General features: G+C 41.1%; 1 protein-coding gene across 2 annotated transcripts in view; it reads right to left on the reverse strand.

Moving 5' to 3' along the window:
- POC1A (POC1 centriolar protein A) overlaps positions 1–19,705 on the reverse strand; it is a 67,351-nt gene that overhangs the window by 24,906 nt on the left and 22,740 nt on the right. For both annotated transcript variants that reach the window (XM_067303195.1, XM_067303194.1), the window contains 2 exons: positions 10,150–10,218; positions 6,825–6,923 (listed from right to left, as the gene is read on the reverse strand). In XM_067303195.1, the coding sequence (XP_067159296.1) occupies positions 6,825–6,923; positions 10,150–10,218 (168 nt within the window). The remainder of the gene's footprint in view (positions 1–6,824; positions 6,924–10,149; positions 10,219–19,705) is intronic.

Consider the following 19,705-nt stretch of genomic DNA (forward strand, 5'->3'; position numbering starts at 1 on the left):
AATAAAATAGGAGGGGGAGCAGATGCAAACTACAGCACATTCACATTCATTGGCAGAGTTGCAGCTCTTCAGTTCTTAATAGCACAAGGGGTGCTGAACTACATGAAACTGCCTTCCCAGGAGGGGACTGCACAGAAAGTAAAGAAAAAAAGTACAAAAGCATTCATAAGTATTAATGGATACCAAAATTAGAGACAGTTACTGATTTGGAAGCCAAAAGGTCAGAAGTGAAAAAGCACATCTGGCATATGAGTAATTCCAGAAGAATTTATTTACGTAAAGAATGACTGGCTAACAGAATGAACTGCTACAGCCAGCACAGAGACCACTGGCTAAGCACAGAAGGCACTCGAGGTCAGAAAACACGAAACAGAGGGAGCAAAGCCGACAGGTAGATTTGGATACAGAAGTTCAGCTAGATTTCAGTAGACATAAGAAAACTCGATGGTCACTTCTTTGCATACTTTTCTTTAAGAATAGTTTAAGTATGAACTATCATGGTTGTGAGAACACGTTTTTACAGCAATTTCTTTTCAAAGAAAAAATTAGTTTCCAGAGAATATAAACAATATTGAAGTTATATGAAAGTGTACTTACTGAGACAGCAAACATAAAGGGCACAACACCCTTTTCTTCAGGAAATTCATTATAGTTGATAATTATTCAGGCTCTAGTTTGCTCAGGAAGGATTTCCCAGTCAAACTAAACAGGGAGAACCATGCTGAAATGACAATCTCCCCATAAAGTTTCATGGGCTATACAAGAAGTTAGTCTCCAAACCTATTCAACAAAATTATTTTGGAAAAAACAGACATGGAAGAAATAAGCATCATCCAATGCCTTCTGAAGAAAAACTGAAATCCGGTACTGCAGAAAGACGCTTGAATGCCTGTCTAAACCAATACACATTTGAGGAGTCAGGGGCTATTTACCTTTCATTTAAAAGTCCCATCTGCCAAAGCGGTGGTCTTCCAAGGCTTCACTTTGTTCACATTGCAGATGACTATGTCTGCTGTGCCATTAGCTCTCACATTCGGTAACTCTGCAATTGAGTACCATTTATCTTAAGAAGAACAAGATATTTAACACATTTGTGTTCTTGAATTTTAAAAGAGCAGAAACACTTCCTGGCAGAGGAATGACACAGAGGAACTTTGCACATCTGCTTGTGTGAATTCGGTTTCCCAAACCATCATACCACAGGATTACCTGCTTTTGTGGCTGTCTCATATCCGCTCACATGAGTGGGTCTCTCTGATTCACACCGGGAGCTGAAAGGTAAGCAGTGTCATTCTGAACTAGGGTAACTAACACACCTGCTGGCTGTACTGTTTAGACTAATCCTACAGCTTACTTACAAAACCAAAAATTTGCACATATAAGACCTCTCTCAGGAAGAATAATGTTGCATCCATGTACAGGGTATGTTTAGGTTACACGGCTGCAGAATCCACAACCAAAGTGGCAAGACACACACACTTTGCCATCATCTCCTGTAAGGTTATCTTCTGCTGTACCTATTACCTCTCTCACGAGCATCCACTGAATTTGAGATAAGCAAACAAACCACATACACCACTTAAACCGTGTCCATCACTGCCTTTTGGACAGTTGAAGCCACCCCCATTAAAGATAGTTTTGCTTCTGAGGTACTGACTCCTGAACAAGTTTCAAACAAGTTTCTTAGAAAGTTAAATACAACAGCAAAAAGAGCTTCAGAAGCTTAGACTGAAAGTCTCATCAGCCTCATTCTTTGCAATACAGTACTCTCCACGAGGAGTTACAACACGCCTAAGGAAGGCCTATATTTAAGCATGACTTAAAGAGTCTCTACATCAATTATATTTCCTATTTTCCATAACATTGTGTGAAAAATTATATTCACCAACTTAGCTCATAAGACACTTCTTTTATTCACCATTTTCAGGGTAGCTTTAGATAAACACCCAAGCACTTTCTAAACGTTTAACTGTTGATGTGACATCAACTGTTCAGCATTTGTCCCTAAGACTTTACCATACACAGTCTTCTTGGAATTAGTCAAACAATAGCAGCAAATCTATCACATAATGAAATAAATGTTCTTCTACGCTCATGTCAGTTGTAAACGCATGTAGAAAGCTTTCCTTGTATTTGAGAAAAAAAATCCATCATGAAAACCCCAAAATAAAACATGGTTACCTACTCTCTGGAAAGATAACACTGTAGGATTAAAGACTATATATCTCAAGTAAATGTTCTTGGATCTGATATGTTGTGAAATATGTTCTTTGATCTAATCCTACAGAACTCTTTATACAGTTCACACAGAATTGCTGACCTCAAGGACAAGCATATGACCCCATATATATGCAATCACATGCAAAATCTATGCTTTATATCTTGAATTTCCTTTAGTGGTCCTCACCTCTCAATATTTCAGCTTAAAGTGTGAATTTACTCTGACTCCTTAGCATCTAGATCAAAGCAAACACCCAAATGCTAATAGGATCAAGGCACAGGACTGTAAGACTTCATTTCTTCCCATGAGCTTCAGAGAGCATGTATGCAGGGGTGCTTGCCCCTGAACTTGGGGTTTCCAGGCGCTTACTCAATACTTAGTAGCAGCAGCTTTAGTATTCACTATCACTTTCCTGTCTATGTCTACTCTACCATAGTCATGACTAATTGCTGCTCATCAACGCCTTCTCTTTCACTTCCATCCTGCTTTGAAAGTAAAACTGCCATGTGCAGGGACAAATGGATCTCCCAAACCTCATATTTACAGAAAACACGAGCAGGTGGGCAGAGCAACTTTCCAGCTCCTATTGCTGCAAACAAGCCCAATACACTGAACCATAATTAACCAACTGCCTGAGAAACTAGCATCTTCCAAAGGCTGCAATCTCCATCTACCTATTGAAATGAAAATCATTTTAGAGCAAGTTTGTTTTCAAACTCATCAACCTTGACAGTATTTCATGCCCCTTTTATCCCACTGGTTACTAAGGATTCTTTTTTTCTTCTTACCCATCTCAATGCCAAGCTAATTTTGACATCTGCATTCAGTTACGCTTTCTTAGCACTTGCGCATTAGTCTGATTCTCTCCATGAAAAACTAGATACAAAATGGAGTGTATTTACATAGCCACTGTTTTGATTAGTATTTATGCTTTCACAATGCTTAAGGGGTGGGGAGGAATCCCACAACTATACATCACAGCATACGGTCTCCTCGGAAAAAAGTACCTTCTTTGACTTCGGTAAAAGGTGAATAGTGATTCAAGATGCGTCAAGAGTAATGTCCACATATTTAAAGAGTACTGAAAAGGAGCACTGACAGTCATGACTTTGGGGTATAGCTACATTTAAAAGTATGTCTGCAAAATCTCTGTCTTATTTAAGAAGCAGAATCTTGACACAGCAACACGGCAGTGGAGGAAGAGATGAAGCAGCTTCCCTTTTCATTGAAGGAAAGGGTGACTTCAGCATGAATCCAAAACCACAGGTTGCAGTTTTAAGCCCGATTTTGATGGGAGAGAAGCAGGAGAAATAAAGCTGACATCAACTACACAAAACCCACCTGCATAAGTATTTCATTTTTAAAAACAAACATTTTGCTTAAAACAAAATGAAGCCCTGCTGAAGAGGACTATACAGTCAAATAACTCTTACAGTTGGTTGTAGCAGTGACAGTGCTTGTTAAAAGGAGTCTAAAATAACACATTTCTAAAAGAACTTTACTTGAAAGAAAAAATAGACTGCCATGAATGGACACTTTATTATGGAGTCAAAGTTTCCATGTTCCATTTATATGCACATTCCTTAAAATAATAAGCCAAGCCATTTTCAGAGTTATTAGCCTCTTTTTAACAATGAAGAACATTTCATATAAATTCTAAAATTAAACTTAATCGCTGGGATTCAATACAAGCTCTTAGACTACATTGTTTATTCTGTATCTTCCTCTTCTAACTTTATATTAAAACAGTTTGATTGAAGTGTTGCATTCTTAATAAACTAAAATACAAGGATACTGAGGACTGTCTGTCTTCACATTTCCACATTCTCATTAAGTCTAGTCAGCCATTAGCAGAGACTGTATAGGCCCTACCTTCGCATGCTTTACGATTGTTCTTGTAGCAGACAGCCACAGTATGGCTGATACCCCCCAAAATTAACATTATCTTGATTTTGGCAGCACAGATCAGACTGTGTAGCACAAGAAACAGGAATTAAAACTCCATTTCTTTATAGCAGAACAGAGCTGCACTACAGTTCCAAGGCAAAACAACAACGTTCCTAACCACTTCATGAAAGGCAAGAAAACTGCACAGAAGAGATCGCACCGTTGCATTGCATCAATAGATGATCCATTTTAGTTGTGCCAGCTACCACCTACAGAGCTCTCCATTGCTACTACCTCCACCACTGCTATGTAACCAGGGACAATTTTACTGTTGAAGGCAGTCAGAGGGTTAACTTACAGGTCCCCATTCATGCTCATAGCTAAATTGGAAGATCTATTGAAAGCATCATTTGTACTGCTCAGACCAAAAGATAACACCACATTTACCCCAGGAATAAATATGAAAGAAAAATCCCACTGACTATCACTCTCAGTTTGATCTTCCAGAAGTTACATGTAATACAAGAACTTTCCCACGCTTTTTATTCAGGTACTACCAATGGGAACAGCAGCTCCCATGCTGCATGCCCAAGCCAAAGGTGGCATTTGGGTGTCAGTTCAAATACTGTTTTGAAGTAATTTAGGTCCCCAGAACAAAGTATGCCTCTTTGGCACGCTTCAACACAGATTCACTCTGCCCTCTCTAAAAACACAACACCTGGTCCAACCCAGCTTATTAAGCCCCTCGGAATTTGCAGTTCTCGGCTTCCCATGGGCTCAAAGCACAAGTAGAGCAAATCCTTGTCAATCAACGATACATGACGTGGACTTGCTTCTCAGCAGTACACAAATACAAAAAGTTGGTCCCATCAGCATCCACGGGACATTTGCCAAGTAAGCTGTTTTCCACAGGGGAATGCAGCTGTTTGAGGAAAGACAGATGCTTGGGTGGGGAAGTCATTATTCAAGGGTTTTGTTAAAAAGTTACCTTCAATACACGTCTTACCAGCTGCTGACAGAGGTTCCAGAATTAGCTAAATTTTAGAAGAGAAGGCATTTCTTTCCCTTCCTTAAATTACCACTGAATAACATGTTCTGGTAATGACAGCTGTACAGATTGGGGTAATCTTACTGCAATATTGTATTAGAAGATAACTTGTCAACATTATTTATGCTATTGCTAGGAATACTACCTACTGAAAATGGTATTTCTTCCATAAAGGTTTTCTCTGTCTCTGCTACATTTCAGCCCAGAATTATACTATGCAGAATATCTGAAATTAAAGCAGATAGAGTTCAAAGTTAGTCCAGCTCAATGGGCTAATAAACAAAGATGTCATTGGTTTCATGGCCTGCAAAACCTTAGGGTTAGGATACAGGAGAAGAGGGAAAGGAAGGTGTCGGTTTTAGCCAAAGCTAGCCAAAGACCAATATAGACTTTTACCTCCTCCCTCTTTTTATGATCACTTTCTAAGTTTCTCTCCTTCTCACCCAGCATTGCATTCTCTGTTTTCATGGCTTCTCTTGACAGAGCACTGCATGTTGCAAGGCATCAGGTTTACAGCTGCAACAAGTTACACTAGAATCTTGTCTGTTACAAAATACTATGACTATTCCAGCACTTCTAGCAACGGACTGAAGTCCTGTTAAAGTAAACACGCTACTATATTTGAGAGAGAACATATTCTAGCAGCCCAGTAAAGAAGAGCTAAGCTGATAAGATTATGGATGTTATCACAGAGCAACAGATGTCACTTAGAAGCTTACCTTTCAATTAAGACACACCACAGATGCCTAAACCTACTAGTTCACAATCTAATTTTTAGCTTACCACACATTGAAGCAGATGTACCAAAATACAGCCACTGTAACAACGTATTCCAGAATCCTACAGGTATACTCAAACACTAAAAAAGTCCAGAGTGATACAACGCAATACAAAAATTTAAGTGAAGCATCACTGTGTGCAAAAATTATAATTCATATAGCCAATAACCTTAAACTGTTACTTTTGTAATAGTCATGATGTCCAACATCAATACTACACTTATACCAGGTGCATCACGCTGATTTATTCAGCTGGTGAATTCATCCATTAGGAATAGTCTTTTCACACATGATTCAGGGAAGGGATGTGTACTGATGCTGATGCCTCCAAATATTTTGGAACAAAGCTCTAGTACACTATGCCACCTATTTCTAACTTACGTTAAGTCTCTGCACAGATGCCTTGCCTCTGCTAGCCATTAATGAAAAAATATTTTGAACATCTATTTTCAAGACCAACAGCAGCCTAAACGTTTCATTTCAAAATTGACTTCAGTTGTTACTAATGTCTGGGCTTCCTCAGGTATAACATTGTCCAAGCCTACCACAAATTCTTGAATGTGGTGAAAAATGCATATATATGCACTACATGTATTCTCCTTTTTCTAACATATCGTTATACATCATTTTCTTTAATCATACTTACTTTACAGAAAAACAGAAACAACACCAGATTCATTAGTAACAGACTTCCTACAACTCAGATTCATACCAAAAAAATAAGATGGCTCTATAGTTTGATTGCCTGAAATAGTCACGTTTTGTAAGTTACAGAAAACTTTCAGGAAAGAAACTCTGAATATGTAAATTCTTGCACTACTGTAGCAGAAAATAAGCTATGGAAATTGAAGTGCCTACAGTCAGCACTGATGAAGTTATGCTGACCTACCAGGCTGTGATGGGTCCCATCCACACTAGCGCCAGACTTCTGTGTTTTCAGCACATCACCATAATCTGCTGCATCAAAGTTAGTCTTCCATACCATCACCTGCAGAAGAAAGGCAAGTTGCTAAGTTAAGTGTATCAAAACTTTCAGTCTACCTTTACTTAAAGGTCAATTTTGTCACCACATCAGAGAAGAGACAGCAGATGCACACAAAAGCCTGCCAAAGGCAGTTTTACCATTGATCAAATCACAGAAAGGTTGAGATTGGAGGGGACCTTTGGATATCATCTAGCCCAACTTCCCTGCTCAAGCAGGGTCAGCCACCTAGAGCAGGTTGCCCAGGACTGTGTTCAGACAGCTTTTGAATTTGTCCAAAGATGGAGACTCCACAGCCTCTCTGGGCAACCTGTTCCAGTGCTCAGGAACTAAACTAAAGATTGTTACTTGTAAATATGTTACTGAACACAGATGTAGCACAACGGAGTTCTCAGTGGGTAAAATGACCTCTTCCAACATTCCTTTGGTCAGGAACATCATGGCACTAAGGCTACTTAGAGAACCTCAAAGCAACATGTGGAATATACCATTAAGCCACGAGTACATTAAAATACTATGTTCTACATTATAGCACTTATGAGTCACACACCAAACAGCTAGTGCTCGTTTTTTTTTCCCCTCCAAGAGAGCCATTCTCAGAGACCGGAGAGATTAGTACTTCGAAACTTGTATTAGAGATCTTAAGCTATTTTGCCAACTAGCTACCAAAAGTAAATCCTACTTATAGGCACCTTCTCTCCATAATGCAATAAGTATCTATTTTAGAAGAGATGAGGAGCTGGAACCGGGCCCCCTCTAATATATTAACCACTTCAACATATCAAGCAAATCTATGGAGTAAAATCCTTCTTCTGCAGTTTCTGCCCTTCCTTTCCATGAAATACACAGGGCCTTTTCTTTTGTACTTGCATGTTTATCCAGTCAGGCCATTCCACTGTGTAACAGAAGAAAAGACGATGCTTTTTTACTGTACAGATCATGTCTTCACAGCGAGCAAAGGTGCTACTACAAAGACAGACACTGCTACATATTCTAACGTGAGGATTAAGAGAAGAGCAACACAGCTCAGTGAAGACATGACAAAAACAAGTGCCTGCTCATACCCCTACCTGGCATTAAAGTCTGTCTATATCTTCAGCAGGGTCACCCATGCTAACTACATTAAAAACTAACATATATTTGCAGCACAGAGTGCAAATGACATTTCCTGATTTCAGTAGACTCATACAAAAGGCCAGTTAACAGTTCAGTAATTAATATGTCTTTTCAGATGGGTCATAAGCACATTCCTTCACATAAGCAAATTCCTTCACAAAACTTTCTCACTGATCTATAGAGTTTTTCTTGATTATCATTATTTCTCATTACTTCCTCTCAGGTCCAGAAGACAGTATTCAGTGAGGTCGATTCCAATGAAAAAACTTCGTAGACTATAAACTAGCAATCTAAGACTAATGTTGTTTTATAATACATACATATATTGTACGTTAAAGTTTTTTCTCCACGCATGAAAGGGAGCATTGTCTGCATTTTCAGATACAAACCCAACAGGAGTGGGGGAATTCCTTCACGAAAGCTAAAAACAGGAAAGTTACAGCCAGTCTTCCCAACGCACACCTTCAGAAAGGTATGCAGCTTTGAGCCGTAAAGGAACCAGCTTCCAGAGAAGTTAGTATATGGTCAAATGCCATAAACATACCTTTTTACAAAGGATCTTCTGGGGGAAGCTTTACCATTCACTGTCTCATTTTAACAGTAGCAGGAGACATTTTAAGGGAAAAAGTCAATCTCATTTGCAGTGAACATTGCCTTATAGAAAGAAATCCCAACCCATAGAAAGAAAAAGAAGGATCTGATAGAACAAAAGCTTTTTAAAAGAATGTCCTTTATACAATGGAGAAAAGTAGGCTAACTCATCCTCTTAAGCTACAAATCAAAAGTCAGCTTTTTGGCTATCAGAGCTGGATATAAAATCCTGTATTCCAAAACAGTCTTCTTTCCTATTGAAAATAAATAACAATAAATTGTTATATAAATGCAACTTCCAGCATCACCACAGCTCTTGAGGGGCAATGAAACAGTAGCAAAAGGCACATTTATTTCTTGCGTTAGATAAGCATTTCAAGAGCAAACCTTAATAAAGCGACCCCAATATAATTTTATAAGACAAAAAACTAGATGCTCTTCTCTCTCTTTCTCTCACTCTCTCCTTTGAAAGAGTCTGTTTTAAAAGCTTAAATGAAAAGTGGTCTTGAAGAGACAGCGCAGAAAGCTATGCCATCTTTCTTAGCAGGTCTATAAAAAGGAATTAAAAAGTAACAGCTCATAAAACTGTCACCAGCTATGAAGAACACAGCAAGTCACTTCAGGATGGTACAGACATATTGGGTATGTTTTTGCTTCACCCCACTGACAGCAGAAAATAAAATCCAGCAGCTTTTATGAAGAAATGTGAATCCGGATTACAACCCAGAACCAAAGCATAAGGAAGAGATACCTACACAACTGCTTCATCCACAAAAAGCTTCTACACAAAGGGTACCAGCAGGATGAGATACCTACGTTCTCAGTCCTGGTGCACACATGGAGCTCAGCAGAGAAAAGTCCAGCTCTGACCCCAAAAGTCGTGCAACTGCAGCATTCGCACAGCTTGGCAGCAGGCTACCATTAATCAAAAGACTTGCAGCCTATACGTGTGTCCAATCAGACATGAAACCATCTGGTCTCAGCACTGAAGATGGCTTAATATCAAATAAGATTGACGAGACAAATTTGTGGGAGGAGGGGAACATTGAGAACTATGAAATACAAGGCCCCTGCACTGTACATCAGTAGAGTATGGAAGACTATTTGCAAGAAGTTCTGCCTGCTTGCCTTGTCCTTACGCTTTTCCCTCAGAATTAGCCAGTGGCAGATGCCAGAGACAATCCTGGGCTACACGGATCTTCAGGCTGACTCAGTGCAATCGTTTTTACACTTGTCTAGCCGAGTGTCCAGCAGCAGCCAGAAGCAGATGCCTCAGAAAAGCATGTAAGAAACAAGGTCTGTATATAAAGTAATATTTCCTCTGTTGTATGTACCTCACTTCCAACCAATTCAGCTTACATGCTTCCTCAGTCAGGAAAAACTCTACGTTTAATAGCCCGCGCCATTTTTTTAAACAGCTGTTCTCTCTTTAAAAGCAGTAAGGTGCCTAGGTACACTAGCATAGGTATTAAGAGAAAACAGCAAGAACAGGGCACATAATTATTAAATTAAACCACTCACATACCTGTTCATCAGAACCCCCAGAAGCAAACAAGTCTCCCGTTCTTGAGAAGGCTACACAGGTGGCTGGCCCCTGTGAATAAATTTAAGGGATAGATTAAAAAATAATAATAATAATGTTATAAAGCTTTATTTACTACAGCTTTACAAAATACTTTTCTTTTGACATCAGCAGTGTAAAGGCAAAATTTAAAAAGCTCTTATCAGTCAGGTAACTGGCCCACAATTAGCATGCTAAGCTTGCTGGCACTGGGTTACCATTTCCCCCATTTTTCATGGGGTTTAAGATACCTAGCTTTGCAATATTCATGGCATTAAGACAGAGAGGAACAAACTAAGTTTTATGGCTTCAGCCTTTTCCTTGTTCCCTCTCGGTCATTCTCTCTTCCCTTTAGAATTAGCATGTCCTAAAACTCCTACCTATCTTTTGAAAGAGGTGAGACTGTTTAGTTTTGTAAGTGCAGCCTTCAGTTAGGGACCAGAAGAAAGCTTGCGCCTAAGCCACCTTTAGGGAAAGGTTATAAGGAGAAAAGGAGGTTTAAACACACACAGAGTACAGCAAACAGTATTGAGAGAGACTGTTAGGATAAAAAATATCCCCGCTACTGACAGTGCTCAGCATTCACAAATCGTAAGCCATGTCCCATGAAAATCTGGGTTTTTGAATCACAACTTTGAGAAGTGATAAATTCACCTTCCAGACTCCAACTGTCAAGCCTTCAGATTTTATATTTTCCAAACTCCTCTTCACAGCATGAGTACTAGAAATATGAAAGAAAAACCCACTAATCCAAGATTCTCACACAATCGTATGTAGGTGCCACATACTTGTGCTGGGGGCCACAACTTTAAATGTTATTCAAAACATACAGGGTACTGACACCGATAGACAACCTATTTCGTGGACTGTAGTGTTCAACAAATTCACCATAGGCAATGGCATCTTTCTCTCTGCACACTTTCCTAACAGTATTTCTTTGAAAATATACAGCTGTCACTAAGGGACAGCACAAAACACACGACTAATGCTGAAAAGAACCAATAGGTAAGGCTAGATGATTGCGTCCCAGGCAAGAGGTGAAAGATATTCAGTTCTACGGCTTCAGTTTTCTAGCACAAACTAAAAGATTTAATTAAATGGCATTATATGCTTCCTATATATTTCTAGGCCATTCCAGGCAAACTGCTCACTGCAGAAGATCCAAGGCTTAAAGCTCTCACAACTCCACCATGGCCTAACTTCAGAACACACCTGACCAACTATCAAAGTAATCAATTAATTTGCACATGTAAGCCTCACATATCCAATTTTTATAAGATGGCCAAGGTTAGCAGCATTTAAGTCAAGGAATCTGTACAAGCAGAACAACTGAACATACATTTGCTTCAGTGTTCAGAGTAGAATCCTGTTATTCATTTTATTTGAGACTTGGGAGTCAAGAAGTTTGCAAAGCATAAGACCACTGTGCTCAGCACAGGAGGAAGGAAGAGACAAGGACCTCCGAGGAGCACTAGAAAGAATAACAGAAGAGCAGGTCACTGAATGGCAGACAACAGCATCAGCAGGACATACCTGGTCTTGTAAATTAGCTTCAATTTAAAGAGTACTACAGATTACAGTGGAGTTTGGCAGGAGGCAACTGCTCTCCTTTGGATACCAATTAACAGGACAAAGTCAATGCAGGGGTGAACATCTGAAGCTACTGGAGATGACACCACAGAAGCACTTCTTCACAGACCCTCACGTGGTGGAGGATGTAGGCAAGCAATGACAGAGGCTTCAAACCAAGCAGGCACCAGGCACCTGCAGCAGCACAAGAGAACGCAAAAAGCAGGCAAGCACTACTTATGGCACAGCTGCTTGCTCTTTTCAAGCTACAGGCTAACAATCTACGTAGACTTATGTCAGCTGTCAGGTTTAAAACTGCTTTTCTCTTAGCAGTAGTTTTACAGAAGAGAAGCCAGAACTAATGCGTCCATGATCATCTTTGTATAGCACAGACCCTTGCATTTGAAGACGTCTCGCACTTAAAACAAGCAGTCAGTTCCGAGAGACTTTAAACAGTCTTGTCTGTTCTTTTTCTGAAGCAGTGGTTGAGCAGAAGCACGCATTTCACACCACACACCTAGTTTAATACGTTTTCGACCTTTAAGCAAGCACCCAGAAGAAAGCACGCAAGAAGGATGAGGCAGACATTTCCGAGATGCAGCTAAACAGAGTTGGGAAATAGTTATGTGTGTTAGAGCACAGACACAAGAGACAAACTGTTCAGCTGGGAATAAACAGCCAAGAATACAGAAGGAAGTTTTATGGCAGCTACTAAACACATTATTTCACAGGCTGTCTTAAGCCAAAGCTTTTGCCTGAGCTGGAATTAACTTTCCGGAGGCTGCATATGGCCAAGTTTGCCGGGAAAGCAAGCTGAGCTTGTGACAGGCTTAAAGAAAGAAAACACAAATATATACTTTCTGACGGAAATAGAGTTATCAGCCTTCAAGTAACACTATGGGTATCTCTCAGAAGGCAGGTAAGCAGCTTCTCCTCACCCTGTATCACACAGAAGTACTGTTCTAATACGACTTCATGTCTTCCCAAAGGGCCTTCCATGAAAACCCAACATTTCTGAACCAAGTCATTTCTAGTTTCCCTTCTTTCTCTCATATCCTAAAAAAGTGAATTCATCTTTAGAAATCCTGAAGCAAGACATACACACAAATGATTGCATTTGGGATAAATGCCCAACACTCATTGCAACTCGTGCCCCACAGTCCTCTGTGCTTTCAAATATGCTGGCGTAAGATAGTGCTGGCGAAACTAGAGTCTCAACATGTTCATGCCATGTTTGAAGAGTTTTAGCCTCCTTAAAAACACTTTCCGATACTTCCATGCCATCATTTCGTCTAAAGTGATTTCAAAAGGTTTGTGGCCTTCTAATAGCATAGATCATCTCATTATGGAATACCAGCCTGAATTGATCTAGCTGCAGTATTTTCAAAACGCATGCACAATCATTAGTGTGACTAAGCTTGTTCAGCTAACACAGCATTAAATGGCGCAGTTATTTCAAACCAACGACACTGTCATCAACAGACTGAGACAAAGCGTACTTCTGCCCTCTTCTACTCCCACCTGCTTTCCCCCTGCACCAGGAAATGTTCAGCGCTCTAATCACACTATCACTCATGGAGATTCTCTAAAATAAAATGAAAAAGCAAAAGACAGATATGGAGAAAGGACAAAAGCAAGTACATAAACCCCAAAATCTACACTGTGGTGAATATTGCTGAAAGTTAAAAGTTTCTGAATGAAGTGGGAAACAACAGAAAGGCACAATTCATAATGTCTGTGCATTATCAAGGTATCAAATGCTGTATTTGAAAAATTTGGTTCTTGAAGATACGGAAGTTACACTCTGACTGTAATAAACCAGCAAGGGTCAGGGCAGGGGGGAAGGAACCAGTCGAGATGTTGCTTGAGACAAAACGTTCAGGAATGAGCACAAGCGAGGAACACCGGAGAACAGCAGTGTTTTGCAAAATGATTTCATTAGTCTCTAAATATTTCAGTGTATTTAGACAAAATTTAGCACAATTTACAAATCACATCAAAACAGGCCGTGAACTGACTCCAAAGTCAGGACATTCTGAATGGAAGAGGAGTGGGGGCGGAGGAGGAGGTTCCACAGAACATATTCCTCCCAAAATAGAAATGGGTATCAAAGGCAGAATGTGCCTTTAGAAATTGAAATAATGGGAACAAACAAGTCAATAGACACAACATCCTCTACAGATTTGTTGACATAAATTAAGTGAAAAGACTTTTTGCTACATACACACACAGCACTCCCCCCGGATATAACAGGTTTGCTATGGCAACATACAAATAACTGTTTGCCAAATACTCTTAGAATTTAATATAAACACACAAAACAAAAATGGAAAAAAATGCACATACCAGTGATTAGACACAGCCTGACTTGCAATCGTTCCAGGTAAGAGATGGCAGAGATCTGACAAATTTGTGACAAAGTCCTGGACAACAGGTATGTGGTTGGAGATTGAAGAATTCAAAGCTTGCTTGCTTCAGGTATTTTTTTTTTTCTTTAAAGTTACTATTTTGCATTTAAAATATTGTCAAAGTGGTGGTCGCACATTCTTCTCTCCAAGCTGTAGGGAGAATTTTATGCTTTGTTCTCTCCAGTGCAGCTAGAACATGCTGGGCTGCAGCAACCTTCTAAAGGCTCACTTGTATTCTTTTCTCTGTAGCAGGATATAAATGCCCTTTTATTAGTATCCCCAGAGTGGTCAGCACTTCTAGTTCTGCATCCTCATTGTTCTAGGTGCTGCAAGAACTAGAAGCTGATAGCATCAGTCCCCAAATTCCTACTGTTTCTTGCCTTATCAGCTTAAGCAACAGAAAGGTGCAGAGAGAAGAGGTTTGATAATGAGATACCAAGTCAACCTGAAGACTGTTGAGCTTTTGCGCACCTCAGAGAGTGAACTTTCATGCACCTCAAAGAGTTTGAAAGGATAATTATAGTTTTGGTGATACTAGGAGACAACTCTGGAAAGTCTGAGGGAAAGCATAGAAAAGAACAAAAAGTCATGCATTTGAGAAGTTGAGTGGAAAGAACATCACAGCTAATCAGGATTCAATCCATCTCCCCCAGTGAAAGAACAATACCGGGTAGGGTGGAGACAAGCCCCAAGGTGCCTTGAAAAGGACAAATAGCATTGAATGCAAAGAAACTGGGGAGCCAAGAGCTACAAAAGGAAAGCTAACATGGTCAAACCTAGTCCTTTGCAGCAGAGTTCCCACTGAACAAGATTTGGACAAGATCAGCCGGTCACAGCATGGTAGCTGAAACACAGGGTGACACCAGTTCTAGCTGCACACACAGGTAAGAAAGGTGAGGCACAGCTTCATATTACGCAATCTAATTTAAGTGCTGACCACCAAGAGACAGAGATTACCTTTTCCTTTCCCACCTCCATTTTCCCACCTCCTACTGATTAAAGCTAGCAGCCACAAGGCCGTTATTGCTCTAGCAATCTGCAGTTTGATCAGTTCACACAAAACAAAGTGCGGCCTTAAGAAACGATGCACAGAAAGATTATGAATGACTTCAGAGCAGTCTGCATTCATCAGCTAGAGAGATCAGATCTGAAGGCAGCATACTGCCTTCAGATCTTACAGCACTGAATGACTGGCAGGATGTTAGTAGCATCCGTAACAATTGAGAAAGGGATGACAAAAGACAGCAGGAATAGCATTCCTGAAAACAAAGCTTTTAATGGTAGAGCTAAAAAACAGATCTCTGAAGAGATACTGAAGAGACAGGTCAAGAGTCCTGGAAAGGGAGAAATGGAAATACATCTGGAGCAAGAGCTGTAGCTGCATACAGAGAGCAGATGAATGAGAGAGAAAGCCCTCTTGAACCTTACACTTCCTCCCTCAAAGAACTGAGGAAGGACACAAGGCAGAGCGCACAGTTTCAAGAACAGCAGGGCCAATGCCATCAACAGTCAATTCAAGTCAAGAGAAGACAGACTTCTGAGCTTCAGCTAGGATAAAGCTAAGACTTTAGCTTTAGCATAACAGAAGAAACAAGAGCCAGACTGGAGAGGGTCCAAGAATAAACCATAAGTTTAATGATGCGCATTCAGCGAGATGAAAGGAAAGGCAGAGATGAAGGTAGCTGGAGAGAAGTGGGGTCAAGGATGCTGGCAGACTTATTTAAGTTCTTGAAGAAACAAATGAATATTTACTTAGTAGAGAAGAGACAGATAACAGAGTAAGCGAGGCACCAAGAATTGGAACAAGGGATATCTACAGAATGTGAACAGTTGAATTAAAGTAGAGTTTCCTCTTCTGCTGCCCATAAAAGGAGATGTAAAAGAGGGAAGTAAACAAGCAGTACATTCAGTCAGATCCTCATGGAAAAGATAGCTAGCACAAAGAGGAAAAAGGAGATACGAGTAGTGACGGAAGCCTGAGAAGAAATTTGGAGGTGGCAACACAGGCATGGGATTATCAGTTTAAGGCATAAAAAAATAAACAGAGCAGTCATTGTCACTGTTCAAGGTGCTTTCAACTGCTCCATGGCACAACAGAAGAGGGCAAGAGGGTAAGCAGACTAACCTTGAAATGACAGAGGGTAGAGGAGCAAGGGAGGGAAAGAATAAGTGATTGGGACAGTTATGAGAGTGACAAGAGCAAGTGAGAAACCTGATAAAAGCTCCAAAGTCCAAAGGAATACAGAGGGCCTGAGACAAGATGCTAGATGACCTGCATCTTTCCCCTATCACTTGGTTTTAGCAGCAGAGAGATCAGTGAGAACAGTTCAGTGAAGACTAATTGAAATTAAAAGACCTTTAGGTAAGGTGGAGAACAATGAGCCAGTGTCTCAGGTTCAGTGATGAACTGCAAGCAAGGAAGCACACACCTATGAAGACCTATTCAGTCTCAACACAAAAGATGACAGACAAGTCTGGATACACAGCAGAAAAAGAAAGCTGAATTCAGAGAGGGAGACAGAGTCAGGAAGAAGAATGAGGGACAGGAAAGGTGACAAAGCTAACACAACTTGTTTCATAATCTTGTACAAGATACAGCATGAACCCTGTAGAAGCAGCAGCAGATAGGAAAAGCCAAATTTTAGAAAGAGACTTGGGGAGGGGGGGGAGCAATGAGACAGCCAGGGACGTTTGTTGTCTTTTACGAACAGCACAGACATTCCAAAGACAACGCAGGGGGAGAGGGTATCAGCATAGGCATTATGATGGCAAGTCAAGAGGCACAGGGTAGAGCTAAGTATTGTCCCCAAGTAGAGATGGAGTGGCAAGCTACAGTGGGTGTAGAAAGAATCTGCATTTCTTCTGGTAAGCAGAAGAAAAGCGTCCAGATGAAAAGGGGCAGATTCCTAGAAACTGCACAGTGAGGTGGTAACACAAAGGAGAGAAAGGGAGAGAGAAGAACCAAGGAAAAAAGGACAAGGAGCCAAAGATGGCAACAACAACATGGACTGTTTTCATGTAGAAAACAGCTCTAGCAAGAAGTCACAAGGAGTCTCAGCAGACAGTTTTGAAATGTCTTGTATCACTATATGGAGCGCAATCTGCAGCCTTGCGCCTTGCCTGGCCAGACAAGAAAGTGTGCTGCAGCTAGCATAGGGAATATTAATGCAGCTTCCCTAATATATTGGCACCTTATAATTGAATCTTCAGTAGCTTTTTGACTCCAGAAAGTTTAAGTTCAAAAAAGCCCAACCCAAAACAAACAAAATGCAACAAAAAACAAACCACAGGAAGAACGCAACTCATTTGTATTTATAATGTTAATCTAAAGCCTGTGGCTTATTCTTTGTAATGCACCCTTTTCTCTTCCTGTGCTGGTGCAGTTCTGTGTGGCCCAAAGAAGCCCTCAAACTCTTTAAAGTGGGCTAGCCTGCATGCATGTCAATGCCACCTATGTAGAGCTGGCAACAGGCAGTAAAGGAGCACACCTGCTTCCTGTGCACCTGCTCACAATATCTTGCTTTTTACTCAGCAAAGCAGAGAGCACTTACACCGCCCAGGTAGGTGGAATGCAACTACTTCATGGTTCAAGCTAAGGTTGCTTGGAGAATCCTAACTTTGTATTTTCTGGCTTCCTATTTATAAATATAACCATGCGGATGTTTTCCAAATACTTACTGAGAACTTCCATTCCCCTAAGGAAGCTGTCTGGAAATGCTCTCATCGGACTGCTCCAAAGGGCAGACAGACACAGCACACATACCTGCTCTTCACTAACAACTATCTGGAGGCGACTTACGGCCCCGAAACCTTCCGTTCCTGGATGATGACTCAGGCCCAAAGGTGGACCTACATACCAGCTCTGTCTCTCATCTGTATGGAATTAGCCAAAAGTACTTCACAACTCGAGGCACTCAAGAATGAAAATACGCAGCTCTGTACACAATGATATTTTGCAGCTGCAAGATGTCAACTCCAAGCTGCAAACTCCTGTCTCTAATGATCCTTCTTCTACGAGGGGGCCAGCTCTGTTACAATTAAAGACAGCAATGTAAACTTGGCAATCCTCCCTATGTAAACTACAGCTAATCAGCTGGTAACAAATTCCTGGCACTCCAGCAGTTGCGTCAAAGTATGTCTAAAGGACCCTAAGTCTTTTTTCTTCAAGTGTCCACTTTCATGCAGCCTTCCCAGAACAACAGAAAAGCAGTCAGCTGTCAGAATAAGAACCAAGTCTGGGGCAACATATTCACCCATACAAACTCACTTCTTAAGAATGTCTTCAGAACAGGCTGCTCATTTGGTGGCTAACATTCCTATAGCCCTCACTTAAAAAGGCAAATCTACTTAATGACCAAGAAAACCACACACACTTCAGTTTTAGCCACTTGGAGTTACTGGCAGAAATCACAGTGAGACTAGGAAAATAAAAAAAAAGCCCTCAGTATCAAATAGACTCAGTTTATCTAGCAGCAGAGCAGGCTGGATAGAGCAGCAGCCAGCAAAGGAATCTACCCCAGCAGCTTCCGATGGAAGTGGCACTCACTGTCACTGCTTGTTGGTTACAGGGAAAGAAACACAGAACATCATGTGTTTTCAGTGGAAAAGGTACCTGTTAAATCAGGCATTAAAAAATCCTACAACAATATAGCACACAGCAGAGTGAAAGCCATCCCAGGGCTCTGCCAGGCCTGGTTCTGCAGCCTTCTTAACCTAATGCAATACCCTTAAAGAGAACCAGAAAGCACTACCAGCCCCTTTTGTACTTCCATTTGTTTCCAAGCAGAAGGAGCTGTAAACCCACAATGACAACTGCCCCTCAGTTGTGCCAGTGTCAAAGCATTTCCAGTGCTTGTTAGATGACCAGGAAAAAGTGACAGACAGTATTTTATTGATCTGAAATAGTAAAAAAACCCATGCAGTTTTAACCCAGCTTCTAAGCAGATGATTCAGAGGCTTGGACCCAGACCGACCCTCTGACAGTAGATGCAGCTCTACAGGTCTCAGGCTGCAGGGAGTGCTTGGGGCCTCTCCAGGAGGCCTGGGCTGGCAGTCAGCTCTCCTGCAGGAGGTGTGCTGCTGTTGACGAGTTGTGTCATCAGATAAGGGAGTTACAGGAGGAGGGCAGTAGGCTACACAGCATCCGAGAAGATGAGCAAAAGATAGACAGGGTATTCTTGGAGACTGTACAGCTCCAGGAGTCCCAACCCCCCACAGCAATGGAGTTGCCGGAGGGCTCTGTGCTGTGTGAAACGGTACATCATAACACCGTAGAAGAAGGCTGGAAACTGGTCACTGCTCATGGGAGAAGAAAGGCTCCTACTCCTCCCAAAGACTTGCAGCTGAAGAACAGGTTTAGTGCCCTCCAGGATGAGGAGGAGATGGGCATGGCTGCCAGGGAAGCAACTGGGACAACAGACCCTGTGCCTTGCCGGAATGCCCGGAAGAAGCGGCGGGTGATTGTTGTGGGGGACTCCCTGCTGCAGGGGACGGAGGCACCTATCTGCCGACCTGACCTCATGTCTAGAGAGGTTTGTGGCCTG

The sequence above is a fragment of the Apteryx mantelli genome, chromosome 12, assembly GCF_036417845.1.
Source record: "Apteryx mantelli isolate bAptMan1 chromosome 12, bAptMan1.hap1, whole genome shotgun sequence".
In the NCBI taxonomy this organism is placed as follows: Eukaryota; Metazoa; Chordata; class Aves; order Apterygiformes; family Apterygidae; genus Apteryx; species Apteryx mantelli.